We start from the raw sequence: 17,379 nt of genomic DNA on the forward strand, positions 1-17,379 counted from the left end.
TCAGGTCATGATCCCAGGGTCATGGGATGGAGAGCGGTAAGTGGGGCTCTGCACTGAGTGTGGGGCCTGCTTGGGATTCTCTCTCTCCCTCTGCCCTTCTCCCTCCCCACCCCCGTACTCTCTCTCTCTCTCAACAAACAAACAAAACAAGAAAACTTCCTTAAAACCAAATCAAAACAAACAAACAAATCAAAAACAGAAGTGAGACGAACAGTTGGGGTGGAGGGTCAGAGCAATTTCTTTATTCATTTTTAGGACTGAAAGAGAGAAACCTGATAATGGGGTTTGTGGTGGCTGATGTTTTAGAAAGCACAGTTTAGAAAGTTTTAATTTGTCTTCAAAAGCAACAAAAAGACTTCTTTTATCAAACTGAAACTGAATTCATAGCCTTTTGAGCATATTTTGACTTGAATTCTAAATTCAATTGTACTGTTGACCAGTTTTTGGGAAGGGGTGTTACAGTACAAAGAGCGTGGACTGCTGAAGCAGACTGACCTAGGTCAGAAACCCTGTCATGCCGCTTGTCAGCTTTGGGACCTTGCCCAAATAATTTAACCTCCCTGGGTCAGTTTTCTTATGCATAAAGGAGGAATACTTATTTCTAACACAGTGTTGTTGTAAAGTTAAATCAGTAAAATATCCAACATGCTTGGTATTGTCAAACCCTCAGTAAACTTTTACCAACTAAATTAATAAACAAGTTAGTGACATTTAATGTCAAATTAGACCTTGGACTCCAAAGATAACCTTTTCCTGGTTTTGTTTTGGTTTTAGGATTAAATAAGTTTATTTTTATTTCATTCTTTTGGGGTAGGGTGCCAAAACCTGAATAAATGATTTTTAAAGAGATCCAATAAAAAAGAATCCAAAAATCCAGTCGATACTTTTTTTTTTTTTTTTTTTTTGCTTATACAACAGAAATTTATTTTCTCACAGTTCTGGAACACATAGGTCAAATTGTGGGCAGGTTTGGTCGCTTCTGAGGACTCTCTCCTGGGCTTGTAGATGGACCTCTGCTGCCTGTCTAGCTGGTCTTTCCTGAGTTCCTGTGTTCTAATCTCCTTTTCTTGTAAGGACACCACTCATAGTGAATTAGGTCCCACACTAGTGACTTCATTTTAACCTTATCTCCAGATACAGTCACATTCTGAGGTACTGGGGATTAGGACCGCGCTATATGAATCCTGAAGGGATTAAATTCAGCCTGTAATACCCCTGTACCCTACAACCCTATTTTAGCAATGACCTTTTCCACCCTTAAAGATGATTCTACTTAGTTTTAGGGGTGGTAACATAATTAACTGTTATATTTTAATTATCAAAAACAATTCTGCTAAATAAGCACACAGTGACAACTATCACTTTAATCGGCCCTTCGGGACTCCCTGGGCCTGGCGCAGGCATGCAGAGGGTCAGAGCCCGGTCCAAGGGACTTGCTAGGCTTGGGGGTGAGGGGGTGGGGAAGGACTTCGCGGTCAGGGAAAGAACGCCGGTCAGCGGATGGCCGGTCCAAACGCCGCCAGCCAAACGCATCTCTGGGCTTTTTCCTCTGACATCTTGGGGGTGACCAGGTGACGTTAGTGTTCCTGAAGGCTAGTGAGCCTACGCTGGTGCAGGACTTCAGTTTACACAGCGCTTTGACAGCTTTTGTCTCTCGTAAGCCTCCTGTCCCCGGGGTGAGGCTGGCGGAATGGGTCAGCGGTCAACTGTTTACTCGGCCTACATTCCGAGGAGGAAAACGGGCCCCCGCGCGGGAGTGCGACTCGCTCCAGAGACAGTTAACTCAGCGACACCCGGGGGCCCCGACACCCCCAGTTCGGCCTCCTCGGCCCCTCTGCACGCACGCGCAGTCGCAGAGCTCTTCCTGCGAAGAAGCTGCGGATATTCAGCGGCGGCTGCGTCAGCGCGTGTGGCCGCGAGAGGGCCTCGAACGGCCTCACGTCACTGTGTGCGACGGCGCCTGCGCCGGAGAGCATGCTGCCAGCCGCGCGGCGAGGTCTGGGCCTCGTACGGCTGCGGCTCCTTCGGGGGTGGCCTGGGCTCACGACCTTCTCCTTCCTGCGCGGCCTTGGGCCAGAGCCTTTGGAGACAGCCCGGTCACTGTGTTGTGAATCCTCCCCTAGAGACGCACGGGATGGAGAGGGACGGCGCGAAGCGGCACGGAGGAAAGCCCCCGGCACAGAGTCGCCCCCGTCTCTCCCTCCGCGCGTCCGAGGCAGTGGGACCAGACGTCTTTCGTCGCTGGAAAGCCTCAGACTGCCGACGCCACGAGAGGAGTCACCCCCTCAAGAGCGCGAGGACTCGAGCGGAGACCAGGGCCAGCCCGGTCCCGCCCACCGGGGAGCCGGGGGTCCCTTGCCGCCCTCCCTGGCCCAGTCCGGGACCGAGGTAGAAGAGCTTCATGGCTCCTCTTCCCGGTCGACTTCCAGAGAGGGGCCCTTTCGCGCTGGGGAGTTGATCTTAGCCGAGACGGGGAAGAGAGAGACACAATTTAAAAAATTATTTAGGTTGAGTAACGCCGGACACTTAAATAGTAGCTGGGGGACAGTCCCGTTCAGCGAGATCGTGGGGAAGTTTCCCGGCCAGATACTGAGGAGTTCCTCTGGGAAGCACTTCATGCTGAGGAGGCCGGCGTTGGAAGACTATGTATTACTGATGAAAAGAGGGCCTGCCATAACATATCCGAAGGTAATGCGGTGGGAATTAAGTGTGTACTGGTTCCAGAAAGAACAAAACGGATGCGGAACTGCAGTCCTGATTCATGTACTTAAAGCACATCTCAGGGGCGCCTGGGTGGCTCAGTCGGTTTAAGCCTCCGACTTTGGCTCAGGTCGTGATCTTAGGGGTAGTGGGTTTGAGCCCCGCGTGGGGCTCTGTGCTCATAGCTCAGAGCCTGGAGCCAGCTTTGGATTCTGTGTCTCCCTCTCTTTGCCCCTTCCCTGCTCATGCTCTCTCTCTCTCTCAAAAATAAACATTAAAAAAAAAAAAAAAAAGCACATCTCAGAACATTTAAATTGTTCTCAGACTTAAAAAATAATAAAATAAAACAATGCATATGAACTTTGCATATCTTATGATTGCTAATTTTAGGAGGAAACCATCACCTTTAATTTTAATTTCGGAGTGTCAGTTCTCTCATCTGCAAAGTGAAAAGAATATTGACTTACTATACAGAGTAATGTGGACTAAGGAGGCACTAATAAGTACTTACATTTGTTTCCCATAACCATTAAGTTTGCAAATTCAGGACTCGAGAATGTTCAACTCTTTTAGTACCATATGGAGATATTTTAATCATCATTTAATAAGCCATGTTACTAGGGGTAATGCTTTTTCTCTTTAGAGAAAAAGTTTTTGTATTAAAACATTTGACACTGAACACTAAACATAAAAGATATTCTTTATAAATAAATGAACTTGTTACATAAATAACATAAATAAATAAATTTTTTTTACATAAATAAATGAAAATGTTCCTTGTTACAGTTTTATCATAATCGTCCATTGCTAGTGGTTTATTTCAGTTTTTAATCATGGTCATACCGGTTCTACTTCATGTTTCCTTAAATTCTCTACGCCTTTTAAGTGAGGGCCTTCTGCTGATTTCTCTGTTCTTTGAATTCCTATTGTTACTTAATGTCTGTAATTTTGGTATTATGCTAAAGTGCTGCTTTACTTACTAACCAATTCTTGAATCTCTTGTTTCATCAAGTAAAATATAAGCTCTTGGTAGACTGGACCAGAGTTTAGTCCTTTTTTTTCACACCTTTCTTCTCTGAGTCCAACACAGTGTTTGGTAAGAGTGTGTACTTAGTACATATTTATTGGTCACTGAGTCACCTATACTGTGTTTCAATCATAGGATATGAATATGATACTGTCGATGATGGATATCCACCCAGGTGATACTGTTTTGGAAGCTGGCTCAGGCTCTGGTGGAATGAGCTTATTTTTATCCAAAGCAGGTAAGAGAGTGGGATAAATGAGCAGGGTTTAGATGGGCAAAGAAAATGTTCGATCTTTCCTAATAACAGAAAGTAAAATGAAGACGTTTTAGAAAATATTCACATAACTTTGTGATCAAGAGCATTCTCCTTGAAACTAAATGCAGGCAACTATTTTTCTTTCCATATTGTACGTTCATTCTAGTCATTCTCTTTGTAACTCTCTCTCCATTTTCTGTGTTTTCTCTTGCTCCCTCCATGTATTTTAGGGCTTCTTCCTTTTTTTTTCTTTTTAAACTAAACTTTTTATTGGGATGTAACGTAGCCATAGTGCACTGATCATAAGTGTGTAGACTTCAAAGAATTTTTAATGTAGTAACCATATCAAGTACTCATCACCCAGATCGAGACAAGGAATGTTGCTGCATCACAGAAACCTCCTCATGTCTCCTCTTGCTCATAATCCTCCTGCATTCTTTTTTAAATAATAAACTTTGTTACAGCTGTTGAAGGGTGTATATGGGTAGATTTTATAAAGAGTACAGATAGAAATACACTGAATTAAACCTTTTGTTCTTTGACCTAATGCCATCACATACAAACATAATCCAGTTTATACAAGGTCAGGAAATTCATTCTGGCCTCCTCAAATCTTTTGTTTGATTCTTTTCTGTACATAGTTAAAGGCAGTAATTTCTTCACAGTGACTGATTCCTAAAGGCATTTGATAGAGTGAATTTATAAAAAAATTTGTGAGAGGAGTGCCCATATTTCTAACATCTATAGTATCAGAGGAGTGTCATGGCATGAATAATCCCAAACTATGAGTGATCAAATTATTGCTATTTACTTTTGGGATGGATTTTTTCCTCCATAATTTTCTTTTCTAATTGTTTAGCTTATGCTATTGTTATCACTCATTTTTATCTTTTGAGAACATGATGCATTGCAGCTGGAGTTACATTTCAAAAGACATCCTTGAATTTAAACTTTTCATTAGAGAGGTCCCCCGGGTGGCTCAGTCTGTTGAACATACAGCTTCAGCTCAGGTCATGATCTCACAGTTTGTGGGTTCAAGCCCTGCATCAGGCTCTGTGCTGATAGCTCAGAGCCTGGAGCCTGCTTAGGATTCTGTGTCTGCCCCTCTCTCTCTCTGCCCCTCCCCCACTCACTCGCGCATGCACGTGCTCTCTCTCTCTCTCTCTCACATTCTCTCAAAAATAACTAAACATTAAAAAATTTTTCTTTTTTAAATTTAAAGTTTTCATTGCGCCTGGGTGGCTCAGTTGGTTAAGCGTCCAACTTCAGCTCAGGTCACGATCTCACAGCTTGTGAGTTTGAGCCCCACATTGTCTCTGTGCTGACGCTCAGAGCCTGGAGCCTGCCTCGGATTCTGTGTCTCCCTCTCTCGCTGCACCTCCCCCACTCATGCTCTGTCTCTCTCTCAAAAATAAATAAACATTACAAATAAATAAATAAATAAATTTAAACTTTCCATTAGTAAACTACAGACTGATGTGGGACAGCTTCCAAATGATATTCATATCACCTCAAACAGAGGTGGGTGGAACATTTTTGCTGTAAATTAAAATACATATTAGTCTTTTGCAGAAACTCCACTATTACCATGGTAAACAGTTTAAAAGTTTTTCAGACACACACAAAAATACAAATCTCTTTTAAATGTATGAATGGCTGGGGTACCTGGGTGGCTCAGTGGGTTAAGCATCCAACTCTTAGTTTTGGTTCAGGGCTTGATCTCAAGGTTTGTGAGTTCGAGCCCTGTGTTGGGCTCTGTGCTGACAGCGTGGTACCTGCTTGGGATTCTGTCTTGCTCTCTCTTTGCCCCTCCCCTGCTTGCTCTTTAACTCTCACTCTCTAAAAAATAAACATTAAAAAAAAAAAAGCTTGTACTAAAACAAAAATAAAAGGCCTAACTTCATCCATAACTAAAGAAATGTAAATTATAACTTCAGTGATAAGTTATTCAGTTTTTACTTATATTTTCTTGTTTTCCTTTTTTAAAATTTTGTTAATGTTTATTTTGAGAGAAAGAGACAGAGCATGAGCAGGGAAGGGGCAGAGAGAGAGGGAGACCAGAATCCAAAGCAGCCTCCAGGCTCTGACCTGTCAGAACAGAGCCCCGTGCAGGACTTGACCTTACAGATTGCGAGATCATGACCTGAGCCAAAGTCAGTCACTTAATGCACTGAGCCATCCAGACACCCCTATATTCAGTTTTTAGATTGACACAGATAAAAAGTTTGAAAACTCTTTCTTGAAGAAAGTATGGAGAAATAAGCACTCTACTACATTGTTGGTAGAGTGTAAATTGGTATCATTTTTCTGGAGGATAATTTTGTAATGATTTTCAAAATAAAAAATTCACATACCTCTTGAGCTAGCAATTTCATTTTTAGGACTGTCATTTCATAAATACAAAGATTTAGGGAAAATAATTTTCATTGCAGTATTGTTTGTTATAGCGTAAGACTAGAAACAAGCTAAATGTTCATCAGTAGGTGATTGGTTAAATAAACTATGGAATAGCCATATGATGGAACATAATAGCTCTTAAAAAGAATGTAGTAAATCATTAATCACTGAAATATCACTGGTAAGTAAGAAGGTAAGCATGGGACAGTATATATAATACATGTATGTTTTAATGTGTGTTAAAAACAGGGAGAGACACTTCACATGGTAAAGTAGGTAACCAAAGTAACATGGTTGCCTCTGAAGAAGATTGATTAAGGCTCTGCGATGCGATAGAGAGTTTTGTATTATTTGTATTACACCATGCACTATTTGTATTATTTTTTCACATCCATATACTACCTTTGCAAAATAATTTTTTATAATCTTTTATGAACTAATAAATACAATGAAATATCATAAGTTGTTTTTTTAATTAAGTGGGATCACAAGGACAAGTCCTCAGTTTTGAAATACGAAAAGACCACCTTGAATTGGCTAAGAAGAATTATAAAAACTGGTGTGATTCATGGAAAATAAGTCATGTAGAAGAGTGGCCAGACAATGTGAATTTTATTCATAAGGATATTTCAGGAGCAACTGAAGATATAAAATCTTTAACATTTGATGCGGTAAGTTTTCTAAAGTGGGTGCTATGATATTATCTAATACTGACTACAAAGAAAACAGGCATCATACTTTATACGGAAGGCTCTTCCTTCATTATTTGCACCATTTCTATCTGTAGGAGGAATATTTTCCTTTAATATCATGATAGGATTTAGAGTAGAAAGACATACTGAATCAGATGTCAAAGTTGTTAATAAATGTGGAGTAATAACCAAACCAAATACGAAGAGGAGTGACTAACTTCAGCATTTCCAGGATAAAGGAATAATAATTTGGAAGCAGCATTGGAAGCATATTGATCCTAGTGCCTGACTTCACGTTGTGAGATTTGGGGGAATAAATAGCCTCCATTTGTGAGAGAATAGCCAAGAGGAATCTTTGAACAGTTAATGTCAGGATGTAGACGAGCGCTCATTAAAGATGTTGAGGACAGAGGCATTTGTTATGAACACAGCTCCAGAAAGTGGAGTGGATGGATTTGTAAGGAGGAGGAGCACTGGGAGGTTCAGTTAGGGGAGAAGGATAGTTGATGACAGGATGATATTTTAGGCTGTGACCAGTGATGGTGGAGATGTGGGACGTGGAGGTATTAGGTGGCCTCAGAGTTTCAGAATTCTTTATTTATTAAAAAAAATTTTTTTTAATGTTTGTTTTTGTGAGAGAGAAAGCTCTGGGGGGAGCAGAGAGAGAGAGGGACACAGAATCCAAAGCAGGCTCCAGGCTCTGAACTGTCAGCAAAGAGCCTGACATGGGGCTCAAACTCATGAACTATGAGATCATGACCTGAGCCAAAGAGCCACCCAGGTGCCCCTCAGAATTCGAATGTTACCTTATCCTTGATGATTCCATTATCATTTCATAGTTTGACACTACAGACTGAGGTCTAGGTAAGGAGTCTTCTTTGCTTTTCTTAATTGGCTTTTGGAAAGTTGGATTACTTTAGGACATTTATGAGGGAAACTGGTTGAAAAATGAGATTTTTATCAAGACTGGTTCCTATCTCTAGCGTTCTTAAAGTCTATAGTTTTGGTGACACAGATCCTGGACACAAGGACCACAATTCCGTTTTTTTTTTTCTTCCCCTTAATTTTTTTGAGAGAGACAGAGTGCAAATGGGGGAGGGGCAGAGAGAGAAGGAGACATAGAATCTGCAGCAGGCTCTAGGCCCTGAGCTATCAGCACAGAGCCCAACGCGGGGCTTGAACTCTGAACTATGAGATCACGACCTGAGTCGTAGTCAGACACTTAATCGACTGAGCCACCCAGGTGCCCCATACAGTTTTTTTTCTTTATCCTTGTTTGTTTTGCATATTACAGCTCAGTAAGGGTCCCCCCCCCCGCCAAATTTTTTTTTTCTCTACCTAGGCTATCCATAAGAATGTCATAGATACCTGGGAGGTTAATTGGTCATCAGAAGTTTGTTTGATGATCATGACACACAAGGATTCTAATGATATCATTGAAGCTTTTTAGAAACCTGCTGAACCATCCTTGATCTAAAAGAATATTCCTTACTAGATTTATTCAGCGGACTCTTGAGCATAGTGCCAGATGTTTATCAGTATGAGAAATATAGGAGGAGTCATACTCCTGCCATCCGAAATGATGCTAAACTGAACAAAAAAAGGTGGAAAACCACAAAGAGAACAAAAGGAGAAAAAATGGCTAATAAAATATTTTTGACAAATTTTAAAAAGCCTAACCACCAGAAGGGGAATGCACACAATGGGATACTGAAAATAGTATTATTTAACATAGTGAAATAGTGTATTATATCTACATCAGTAAATCTCAAAGACATGATGTTTAGTGAAAAAAGCATTATAAAAAATGTGTGTATATGTAAAATTTAAAACTACGTAAAACGGTACCATGTATCGTTTGTAGCAATATACATATGTTGTAAAAGTAGAAAATTATTTGGGAACATTACCAACTTCAGGACAATGATTATCTCTGAGGAGAGAAAGGGAACGGGGAAGAGGGAAATAAGTTTCAGAGTCCACTCAGCCTGGTTCACTCTTGGGCTCCCATAATAGCCAAGATGACGTTGGGTAAGTTACTTCAATCTTTCTGTACCTCAGTCCCTTCACATATTAACAGGAATGATAACAATATTTCCTATTTCATAGAGTTGTTGAGGATTAGATAAGATACTTCATATAAAGTGCATAGAACAGTGCCTCATGTATAGTAAGCATTAAAGAAATATTAGCTATGATTTTCATCTTATTATTTCTCTCCTTTTCCTCACCTGTTTAAATTCTACTTTTCCTTCAAAGTTTAGATCAAAGGTCACCTTCTTCACTGGAATATACCTTACTCATCTAACTGGGGGATTATCATCATTCTCTGAATTATTGAACCACTGTTTCTTGATACAATAAGCATTTATTAAAGATCTGTTTTGTACTGCAATGTACTATGCTAAGACAGAAATGAAGTATGCATTTAAAGGAGCTTTCATTCTAGAAGATAGACATACAATTACTGGAAAGACTCACAAGTGTGGAATACCACGACTGTAGAAATTAGGTGTCATGAGATGAAACTGCAAATGTAGTCATCAGGGGCTAGATAATGAAGAACACTTATGTATATTTCAAGCTAGGGCATATGGACATTATCTTATAGGTAATGGGAACAACTGATGAGCTCTTTTCTTTTTTAAATTTATTTATTTTGGAGAGGGTGGGGGGAGCGCCAGAAAGAGAGGGAAAAGGAGAGAGAATCTCAAGCAGGCTCTGAGGTGTCAGCACAGAGCCTGATGCGGGTCTCAAACTCACGAGCCACGAGATCGTGACCTGAACCGAAATCAAATCAGACACTTAATCAACTGAGCCACCCAGGCGCCCCACTACTGATGAGTTCCTAATGGAGAAGCAGAATGTCCAAATTCCCATTTTAGAGTAATTCTTTTTTTTTTTTTTTTTTGATTCCAGTGTAGTTAACATACAGTGATCTGTTTCAGGTGTACAATATAGTGGTTCAGCAGTTCCATGTATTAGTACTCATCAAGATAAGTGTACTCTTCTATTTTAGAGTAATTGTGGTGCAATGATGGAAGCTGTGAGTCTATGTAGAAAGCTATTGTAATGTTTCAACAAGATACAATGAGGTCCTGATCTAAGGCATTAACAGTAGGATGACTTTGAACAATACTTCAGAGGTATATTTGTGGGGCTGGATAATTTTAATCCAAACAGAAGTGTCAAACTCCACAGATCCTCGAAAGAGGTCAAGGTAAAGAAAATGATGACTCCAACAAGTTTCTGGTTTGAGTGACTAGATGGAAATGTTCACTGAGAAAAAAGTATTCAACAGGATTGGCAGTTTTCTTGGTTGTCTGATTTTTGGTCCCGTCAATAACATAGACAAACTACACCCAAAGAAACCCATTAATGTTCATCGTCTTGATCCTTTGATTCAGTCACTGGGATCTTTCCTTGGAATCTAATAGGCATTTTAAACTCATGTCCAAACCTGAATTCTTGATTATTTCTGCCAAGCCTGCTCCTCCCATAGTCTTCATCATTTTCCTCATTGGAAAAGGACATCTCAATTCTTTCTGTGGCTTAGGCTGAAAACACTGGATTCATCCTGATTCCTCTTTGTCTCACATCCCACAACCAATCCTAATTGCAACTGGCTCTACCTTTTCAAAATGTATACCACTCATGGCATACAATGCTGTTTGCTTGTTGCAAGTCCTCATCCTTCCTTGCCCTCTCAATCTTCTCTATGTATGGATTTAATAAGTCTGAATGTACTTCATGCCACTGAATTGTGAGTGAATTCATCTCTTACCATTTCCCCCTTTTGTCTCCACTGCAGTGACAGTGGCCTTCTCAGATTCACCAAGTTTCCTACAGCCTCAGAACATTTGTATTTGCTGTTCTTTCCATCTGGAGCATACTTACCCCCTAAATTTCCACAGGGTAAGCTTAATGATTTTCTTCAGGTCTCTTTACTGACCAACCTATATATAAAATGGCATTTCCTTTCCTTGTTACTCTGTATCCTTCTTACTTTGCCTTATAAGTCTATAGTTCTTCTTGTCACTTATCCTCCTCTGATTTACATATCTATTGGATTTTTGTTTAATGTCTATCCCTTTATTAGGATATATGTTCTCTTGAAACAGAGTTTCTTATTACTACTTAGCAAAATGCTTGGCACATGGAAGGTGCTCAGTAAATATTTGGTGAATGAATAATGATTGATGACTCGGGGCGCCTGGGTGGCGCAGTCGGTTAAGCGTCCGACTTCAGCCAGGTCACGATCTCGCGGCCCGTGAGTTCGAGCCCCGCGTCAGGCTCTGGGCTGATGGCTCAGAGCCTGGAGCCTGTTTCCGATTCTGTGTCTCCCTCTCTCTCTGCCCCTCCCCCGTTCATGCTCTGTCTCTCTCTGTCCCAAAAATAAATAAACGTTGAAAAAAAATTTTTTTAAAAATAATGATTGATGAACCATTAATGCCATTTTAAAAAGACAAATAATGGAATAATTTCTAATTTAATAAATATGTTGTTGTACCAACTACCCTTAGCTTTCAGAGTTATCCATCAATGAAAGCCACTGTATTTTCTATTTTGACCCTATTTTATTTTAAGTGATTTTTAAAAATTTTGTTTATTCATTGAATTCATTTAACAGCTTTTGTGAGTTATAGCCTTATAGTCTGCAGTTGAATAAAGAATAAATAAACAAGGGACATGATTCTTACATTTTAGAATCTCTGAAATTAATATTCATAACTTTCCTGTTGAGCATAAAAATACATATTTGAGATCATGTGAATTCCTATTGCCAAAAGCTGAATTAAAGTATTGAGTGAAACTTTATAAAGTATGTATTTGTATACATATGTGTATATGAAATACAGCTAAATAAAGATTCCTGTATTATCAGTATTGCCAAGCGTAAGACATGCCATTATGATTTTCATATAGTCAAGTACTATGACAAATTGTGTAACGGTAAATATGCTTTTTGGGGGGGAGCAGCAAAATGATAGTTAATAGTATTATATTTTAAAAAATGAAAACTGTAACTGGGTAATCGCTTTCTAAAGTGTATCATTATACCACAGTAAGGAAAGAAAACTTGTGCTTTGTTTAAAAAAACTCAGTCTGATTTGCTTTCCTCTCAACAGGTTGCTTTGGATATGTTGAATCCTCAAGTTGCTTTGCCTGTTTTATACCCAAATCTTAAACAGGGTGGCATATGTGCTGTATATCTAGCAAAGTGAGTAGTGTGGCTATTCTTCTTTGTAATGTGATTTAAAAAAATTTTTTTTCATGTTTGAGAGAGAGAGAGAGACAGAGCCTGAGTAGGGGAGGGCAGAGAGACGGAGACACAGAATCTGAAGCAGGCTGCAGACTCCATGCTGTCAGCACAGAGCCCAACATGGGGGTCAAACTTGAGAACCACGAGATCATGACCTGAGCTGAAGTCGGACACTTAACCGACTGAGCCACCCAGGTGCCCCTGTAATGTGATTTTAAATACACTTTTATTTTGTCTTAAGTATTTGGTTAAAGTGTTCATTTTGTAACTGAATTAGAATTAGGTATATAGGTCATCTCATAAAACTTACGAAATGACATATGTCCCAATTAATTTATATTGCTGTTTAAATCATCCTTTACCTAAATGGTAATATAAGATGTGTATTTCTTCTGACAATTTAGAAGAAAATTTTTAAAAGTGTATTGTGAACAATAATGTTAAATTATGGTCTCTGTATTTTTTTACTTTCTATGAAAGTGCTTATTGTGTGCTCTAATTTGCATATTTGTTTTTCCCCCTTCATTTAACTATAGCCTTTGAATTTGGGTCAAGAGATATAGTGAACTTAAGTATAAAGTTACTATTTTTGTAGAAATTTAAAGTACATTTTTTCCACTTTTCTAAAAGCATCACACAGGTTATTGAACTTTTAGATGGAATTCGCATCTGTGAACTTGCTCTCACATGTGAAAAGATAAGTGAAGTTATTGTCAGAGATTGGTTGGTTTGCCTTGCAAAACAGAAAAATGGAACTTTACCTCAAAAAGTAGAACCTAAAATCAATACAGATTTACAATTACATTCTCAAAAGAAAGTTAGCATTGAAGATGAGATGTTTCAAGAGGATGACCATGGTAAGCTTCAATTTTATTTCATATGTGTTTGCAATAATAAATCGAGAATAGGCTCCTGAGTGTATTGACCAATAATCAGAGCTGTTTCTCAGGGATTTGGGTTTTTTTTCCCCTAGAGAAGATGAAATGTACTATTTCTTTGTTAAATTAAAATCTCTTAAGGGACAGAGTAATGTTTTTTTGCCTTTTATGTAAAACTGATACCTTTGAAGAATTGAACTTCTTATAATATTTGTATTTTACTTGTATCAAGGAGGTTGGCTTATGAAATACTTTAAATATACTAAAGGATGTTTTTAATTTAGATCAGTGATTATTACTGAAGGCAAAGAATAGGACCTAATATGCAAATGGCTAATATTCCAAAAAGCAACTTCTGGACACTGCTGGAAATTGTCACAGAACTAAATTTAGGTCCTTGTTGTATGTACACATTATTTAGGTCTTGAACAAGTTTTCAAATATCCATTGATTTATGATATATAAGCTTACCCATTTGGTTATAAAACCATATACAAGTTTATCATTTAATCCTTTTCAAATTGTTTTGTAAGATAACTGGCAGAGTAGCTCCAAAACAAATGCTGAAAAAAATGTCTGAGAGAAAAAACTTAAAGAAACAGTAATTTGTATTTTAACAGTTTTGTGAGCAAATTATAACATATTTTATGTAGCTTATAATATATATTTTGTTCTACAACAGAAGAATCACATTTGGATTTTCCATATGGATCATTTCCCTATATTGCTAGACCTATACACTGGCAAACTGGTCATACAGGTGAGTGATGTTTTCAGGTCATATTAAATGGTGTTTTCTTCTAATTATTGTAATGACCTTACTTTTTTTCTCTCTCCTTAAATTAGCATTTCTTGTCAAGCTGAGGAAGTTTAAACCACAACTTAACTGAGTACCTCAGAAGGTAGCAACTGATGTGAAGAAGGAAAGGTATCAAAATAGAACTTTATATTGCAAAACACTACTTTCATAGATTGAAATTTTTTGCTATATGATTTGTATAACTTTTACATATAATTTCAAAAAATAACAAAAGCTGAAGGAAGATGTGTAACATTTCAAAACAATTTAAATGTCCCATTTTGACACTTGTCTTGTAGTTTGACATTTTGTAGTTAATGATTCCAAGTTGGTTTAGTTGAGCCATTTCATTCTTCACTTCCTGTAAACCACTCCATAGATTTGTCTTTCTTCATAAAATTAGTTTTCTTTTCTTTGTCTGATTGATGGTCGTTGGCTACCAAAATAAAATACGCATTTTAAGATAAATTTTAATGTATTTTTGTATTTTAAGTACATATTTTAATGGCTTGTCTGTATCTTAAAAAGTAGCGAAATCTGGGTTATAGTAAACAATAGGAAAACTGCTAAGAATCATATAACCATCTTAAAAACTGTAATAGAAGATGTAACAATTGACTCTTTTATCAGAATCATTTTAACTTGTTTGAAAGAACATCAGAATTAATTAGGGGTTTATTATTCATAGGCATCAGTTATTTAGCATTTACCAGTACCCTACATTGTTTTAAACTTTATATGATGTTTTTTCATTTAATAGAGGTAGCTTATCTTTAAGGTTATCTATATTCTACAGATAAACAAAAACGTAGAGTGGCTAGGTTATTGTTTAGATATGGGTTTTTATAGTTTTTATGTTTGTTTATTTTTTGAGAGACAGAGCACAAGTTGGGGAGGGGCAGAGAGAGAAGGAGACACAGAATCCAAAGCGGACTCCAGGCTCTGAGCTGTCAGCACCGATCCTGACGCGGGCTCAGACTCACAAACTGTGAGATCATGACCTGAGCCGAAGTCGGACGCTTAACCAATTGAGCTACCCAGGCGCCCCAATGTTTTATAGTTTTTAAAGGGTAGTACCTGGGAGGATAAATGCTGCTATTCCTGGATTTATCCCTTAGGCTATTTAAAATAATAAATATTCTAAATAACATTTTACATATTTTTCATTTTTTGGAAAATTTTAACATCTCTGCTTTTTTAGACCATAAAGTTTAACTAGGCATTAAATAGTCACACAAATAGAGATTTGTTATATGCTCCAAAGAAGTACAGAGTACTATAATAGAGGTTTTGCTCTGGCCAAGTAATTACCTATGCAAGTGACAAGTGAGCTGAGACCTGAATGGTAAGTACAAGTTAACTATAGCAGGGAAAATGAGAACAAAAAAGGCCAGTGATGCTGGGGTTGAGTGAAAGAGACCCGAAAAATAAGTAGGGGTCAGGTCATGCAGGATCTTCTAGACCTCTTAAGCTTGTCTATCCTAAGAAAAATAGGGTCTCATTGAAGGATTTAGTGAAGTGAGGGGTAACATGCTTAGATCTGTGTTTTGGAAAAAAACCACTCTCGTTGTTTTTGGGGAACAGACTGAATCATATAAGCAGATTAGCCTTCTGATGTCATATTTCTTTATGGTAACTATCTAAACACTCATACAGTAATAATGGCTTTATAGTTTTCATAACACTTCAGATACATAGAAGCTCTGAAGTATTTTTTTTTTTTTTGGAAGTTTATTTATTATTGAGAGACAGAGAGAGACACAGTGTGAGCAGGGGAGGGGCAGAGAGAGAGGGAGACATAGAATCTGAAGCAGGTCCCAGGCTCTGAGCTGGCAGCACAGAGCCCAACGTGGGGCTCGAACTCACAAACCGCGAGATCATGACCTGAGCCGAAGTCACTTAACTGACTGAACCACCCAGGCACCCCTGAAGTACAATTTAAGTTCTATCATGGAACATGCCTTTTTCTTCTGTCCTGTGTTTAACCAGTAGTGAAATTCTTCATGTATTATTTTAAATGCAAGTTCTAATTGTACTACATGGAGAAGGGGCTGGCTTAAGAGCAAAGAAAAGTTGTGCCTCTACTCCTATTTCACGTAGAATAATTAGTTTCTGTTCAGTACACTGCGCTCAATTCAACTATTGACATTGAATTGAACAAGATGTCTTTAACGGTGTCCATTCTAATAAATATTAAGATGAATTGAAAACCAAACTACATAAGCAAATAAGCATTTATTTATATGGTTAAAGTCCAGCTTAAGCCCTTTCTCCATGTCTCCATTGAACATTAAGCATGTTAACAATCTTGCTTATGGGACAGATTTTATTTTTTTTATATTTAAAGTAAGCTCTTTACCCATTGTGGGGCTTGAACTCACAACTCCGAGATCAAGAGTCGCATGTTCCACTGACTGACCCAGCCACATGCACCGCCTACAGATGTGTTCTTTTAAAGTTAACCTTTCTTAAATTCGTGTCTGGCTGTCATCTCTCATACTGTAAACTCCTACAGATTTGTGACTGATTCCGTTGTCTTCCTAGTACCTTCCAGAGATCCCACCTTTTCCACCCACTAATGGTCAATAAAAATGTGCTGATGGCTGTAAACCTACATTTGATCATGTATTGTTTTTATCTGTTGACTTGGTTGTTCTGGGGGGAAATTTAGGCATGCAGCTCTTGGACTGTGGGGGACTTGGGAGTTTGAACTCTACTTCAGAGGCAGTAGGGAACTCCTGAGGGTTCTCTGGTCATGTAAAAGGAGATTTTTCTGTTTGAAGTTAGTCTGTTAGTAGTGTCTATGAGTATTTGAAGGAAGGAAGAAACAATTGAATCAGCAATTTCACAGTACCACGTGGTATACATTATGAGGTGATTGGTTGTAGTATATAACCATGAGGTAAGGAAAAGGGGTAGATTTAAAAAATATTGTGAAGGAATAACTAGATAAGCTATTCATTGGCTATAGAGACAGTGAGAGTATATGCTTTAAACTTTTATCTGCTATTCAGAAGCCCTTCCCCTTACTTTGCTGGGCAAAACAGGACTTAGTCGGTGTTCAGTTCACATATTACTTCCTCTAAAAAGCCTTCAACAGCCTCTAAAAAGTCTCTCACCCTAGAGTCTTTTGTACTCTTAAATGTTATATAATTAGCATTGCCTTATTACATCATTAATTTACAAACACTGATTATGCCTTTATTAGGTATTAGGATTTTAAACCAGTATGACTAGAACAGTTGTAGTGACTCAACTAAATAAGGATTTGTTTTTTGAGGAAAAATTACTCGATTTTAGATTATATAACAGTTGTACTGTCCCATGCGTGCCTCTGTGATCCAGGAATAAGGTTTGATATATTGCT

General features: G+C 38.4%; 2 protein-coding genes across 5 annotated transcripts in view; one reads left to right on the plus strand and one right to left on the minus strand.

Annotated features, from left to right (window-relative positions):
- Positions 1-1,903: 1,903 nt before the first annotated feature.
- TRMT61B (tRNA methyltransferase 61B) lies at positions 1,904-16,626 on the plus strand. The gene is made up of 7 exons (XM_043604229.1): positions 1,904-2,688; positions 3,863-3,965; positions 6,861-7,051; positions 12,202-12,293; positions 12,966-13,192; positions 13,896-13,973; positions 14,060-16,626. Exons 1-7 carry the CDS (start codon positions 1,975-1,977, stop codon positions 14,101-14,103), a joined length of 1,449 nt encoding a protein of 482 aa, XP_043460164.1. The 5' UTR covers positions 1,904-1,974; the 3' UTR covers positions 14,104-16,626.
- Positions 14,357-17,379, minus strand: part of SPDYA (speedy/RINGO cell cycle regulator family member A) — a 37,161-nt gene continuing 34,138 nt past the window's right edge. For all 4 annotated transcript variants that reach the window (XM_043604230.1, XM_043604233.1, XM_043604232.1 and 1 more), the window contains one exon: positions 14,357-14,448. In XM_043604230.1, coding sequence (XP_043460165.1) covers positions 14,360-14,448 — 89 coding nt within the window. In that variant the 3' untranslated portion in view covers positions 14,357-14,359. The remainder of the gene's footprint in view (positions 14,449-17,379) is intronic.

Source organism: Prionailurus bengalensis, chromosome A3, assembly GCF_016509475.1.
Source record: "Prionailurus bengalensis isolate Pbe53 chromosome A3, Fcat_Pben_1.1_paternal_pri, whole genome shotgun sequence".
NCBI lineage: Eukaryota > Metazoa > Chordata > Mammalia > Carnivora > Felidae > Prionailurus > Prionailurus bengalensis.

Excerpts from the sequence above, each read along its gene's own strand:
- TRMT61B (XM_043604229.1), top strand. The coding sequence starts at position 1,975 with ATGCTGCCAGCCGCGCGGCGAGGTCTGGGCCTCGTACGGCTGCGGCTC. Across the intron at positions 3,966-6,860 it reads CTTATTTTTATCCAAAGCAG|TGGGATCACAAGGACAAGTC; the intron begins GTAAGAGAGTGG and ends TTTTTAATTAAG. Across the intron at positions 13,974-14,059 it reads CTGGCAAACTGGTCATACAG|CATTTCTTGTCAAGCTGAGG; the intron begins GTGAGTGATGTT and ends TCCTTAAATTAG.